At 45.8% G+C, this 3,549-nt stretch overlaps 1 protein-coding gene across 1 annotated transcript; it reads left to right on the plus strand.

The window, feature by feature from the left end:
- The first annotated feature begins 2,557 nt into the window (after nt 1–2,557).
- LOC129532198 (small cysteine and glycine repeat-containing protein 7) lies at nt 2,558–2,848 on the plus strand. Its single transcript, XM_055380602.1, has one exon. The coding sequence runs from the start codon at nt 2,558–2,560 to the stop codon at nt 2,846–2,848; it is 291 nt and encodes a 96-aa protein (XP_055236577.1).
- The last annotated feature ends 701 nt before the right edge of the window (nt 2,849–3,549 follow it).

Raw genomic sequence — 3,549 nt, forward strand, 5'->3', positions numbered from 1 at the left:
CTCCCTCTCATTTTAAATCTCACCTGCAGGTATCCTGTCTCCTAAATAGAAACATCTCTTGCTGAGGTCAAAAATAACCTCCATGTTTGCAACTGCAGTGAAAACATTCCACAGCCTGTTACTTGATTTCTCATTTTCATTGGCCACTACTGATCACTTCTTCCCACTTCAAACATTCTCCTCCCCGGGCAGCCAAACCCTTTCTGTTTTCCTGCTTTTTCCTCCTGTCCTCTCCTTAGACCACAGTGCATGCTCCTTCTTCTCTAAATAATTGTATTTCTTCAAAAGTCTGTCCTTGAGCCAGGCTCACGCCTGTAATCTCAGCACTTTGGGAGGCCGAGGCCGGTGAATCACCTGAGATCAGGAGTTCGAGACCAGCCTGGCCAACATGGTGAAACCCCGTCTCTACTAAAAATACAAAAAAAAAAAAAAAAAAAAAAATGAGCCGGGTGTGGTGGTACACACTTGTAATCCCAGCTACTTGGGAGGCTGAGGCAGGAGAATCACTTGAATCTGGGAGGCGGAGGTTGCAGTGAGCTGAAATCACACCATTGCATGCCAGCCTGGGCAATAGAGTGAGACTCCATCTCAAAAAAAAAAACAAAAAACAAAAACAAAAACAAAAAAAAAGAAACTTCACTCTTACATGTCACCAAGAAAGATACCAGGATCTCTTTTTAACAGACGAGTGTTCCTGTAGTCTCCTGCTGTAGAGCAATACTTTTTTCTTTTTGTTTAATACCTTGAGGGTACAGACAAAGTCTTGTCCATCTTCAGAAACTGATTAAAGATCTAGCACTTTTTCTTGAAATTTCCCTGCAATCTGAATCAAGGCTTATGCTTTAGGACTATAGTGGGAGGAACCAGGGAGACAGTATATTAGCTTGCACTGCTGTAACAAAATACAACAGGTTGGGTGGCTTAAACACCAAAAGAAATAGATTTTCTTAAAGTTCTGGAAACTGGAAGTCTAAGATCAAGATACCATCAGGATTCGGTTCTGGTGAGACTTCTCTTCCAGTCTTGTAGAAAGCTGCCTTCTTACTGTGTCTTCACCTGATCTTTTCTCTGTCAGATGGAAAGAGCTCTGGAATCTTTTCCTCTTTTTATAGGAACACCAGTCCTGTAGGATGAGGGCACCACCCTTATGACCTTACTTGACTTTAATTATGCCCTTAAGGGCCCTGTCTCCAAGTGCAATCACGTTGGGAGTTGGGGCGTTCACATATGAGTTTTGGAAGTACACAATTCAGTCCATAACAGATGGTAACTCTAACAGAATTCAAAATTGAAAGGAAAATCTAGTCGGTACACCACGTAATGTATTTCAATTACACAAGTTATATCTGTAATTTCTAGAATTCTATTTTATCAATCCATGGCACTATCTTTTACTTTGCAAGTTAATACTTCAGGTATGGGTTATATAATATGTACTGAATGATGTTTCCATGTTACTCACTGTCAGAAGGATGTGTACTTTCAACTGTGTGTCCAAAGGTGGTGATAATTTGCTTTGAGTAATACACATTTCCCTATCCAGTCAATCTGCCAAACAATGGTACAGAAGACAACAGGGTACAATCTGTGGATATGATAATGGAATACAGCTAAGCGGCCCACAGAACAGTAGAATCTCTTCTCTGGCCCCAGTCAAGATCTTGTGGTCCTTCCTTGAGAACACAGTCTCCATCTGGTTCTCTCTGGTGCTGCCAATAGCCTGGAAGATGGGCTGCATTCTCCACTGATCATGGTCCTGCCTGGCTGCCCTGAGGCCCTTTGTTCCTTGATCATTTCACTCCTGCCATGGTGACACCTTGGCACCTCATCAGCCAGCTTCCTCGGCTGTCCTCTCTGTTCCATTGTGCAAGGAGATGTTCTGGGTCTCTTCCATTCCCCATGGGATCGGGGGAGCCTTGTGGATCACTCTCTGAAGTTGAGCAGGCCATCCCAGGAAGAGGATAAGATACACATCCACATATTTCTTCTACCTCTATTTTTCTTTTTCTTCTTGTCCGCATATCCTGAGTCAGAAGGCATTCATATCCCCCTTTCCTGTATATCACACTTTCTGAGTTTTTTCTTTTTTAATCTTTGAAGCCTGGTTCTTCATATGTAAACAGGAGCTTTAAAATTTTAGAAAAATTTCTTCTAAACTGTAATTCTTTTTTAAAGCCAAATGTTTCCAGAGTGGATATAGATGAAAAAGAACTCTAGATTCCTTTATGCATACTGGAATAAATAGTAACAAGAAAGTAGCTATTTGTCATGTGCCCTGGGTCACTCCATCACCATCCTCAGGATGGTACATAAGGGCTTCCCCCAGCAGGAGAAGGCATCAGACCTCCTCACCTGGGAAAAATGTCAAGATTCCAGAAGAGGAGAGAGTGGAAAGAGGAAAGAAGATGGGATAGGACATACTTCACGGGAAAAGGTTTGACTTATTCGTGCAAGCCATGAAATGACTGTGATATTGAGCAAACACCCTTCTACCCTTTGGGCCTCAGTATCCTGAGTCCTCCCTCCTCACTTCCCTCGAGTCTTCTCTACTGACACCATGGGTTGCTGTGGTTGTGGAAGTTGTGGTGGCTGTGGTGGCTGCGGTGGTGGCTGCGGTGGTGGCTGTGGTGGTGGCTGTGGTGGTGGCTGTGGCAGCTGCACCACCTGCAGGTGCTACCGGGTGGGCTGCTGCTCCAGCTGCTGCCCCTGCTGCCGCGGCTGCTGTGGGGGCTGCTGCAGCACACCCGTGATCTGCTGCTGCGGCCGCACCTGCGGCTCATGTGGCTGCGGCTGTGGGAAGGGCTGTTGCCAGCAGAAAGGCTGCTGCCAGAAGCAATGCTGCTGCTAGGCGGCCGGCCTGGCTCTGCTTCTAGACTGAGGTGCGTAGTCCTGCTTTCTCCAGGTAATGAGACTTTCCCCCATGCCCCTGCCTGCTTCTCTCCCAGACCTCCCCATCTGGTATCACCTGGGTGTCCAGGGACTTGCTCCTTTGGACTCAATAACCCCCTCTTTGAACCTAGTGGTTTAAAATCTTTTTATTAAAAAAAAATCCAAATAGGAAATGGCCATTACCAAAATACAACCCCAGACTCATCCCTAAAGATCAGTCCGCCTTGCTGAGCCCAGCCAAGAAGATCATGATCCCAAGCGTTCCGTTTCCTGGGTGTCCAGATGGCCTGCACCTTTGTGTTTCTACTTCTCTGCACCTGCATGGGCACCATTTCCCACCTTTTCTATGAGTTTTGTTTCCAGTCACCACATAGCTACTGCTTATTTCCCTAATAAAACAATGTCAACAACCCTGAGTGCTTCTGTATTTATTCTGCCACGTCAACAGGGGGAACGTAAGAGATTTCTTACGTTGGCTCACACCTGTAATCCCAGCACTTTGGGAGGCCGAGGCGGGTGGATCACTTGAGGTCGAGAGTTCAAGATCAGCCTGGCCAACATGGTGAAACCCCGTCTCTACTACAAATACAAAAATTAGCCACATGTGGTAGTGCGCGCCTGTAGTTCCAGCTAATTGGGAGGCTGAGGCAGGAGAATTGA

The sequence above is a fragment of the Gorilla gorilla genome, chromosome 11 (assembly GCF_029281585.2).
Source record: "Gorilla gorilla gorilla isolate KB3781 chromosome 11, NHGRI_mGorGor1-v2.1_pri, whole genome shotgun sequence".
NCBI lineage: Eukaryota > Metazoa > Chordata > Mammalia > Primates > Hominidae > Gorilla > Gorilla gorilla.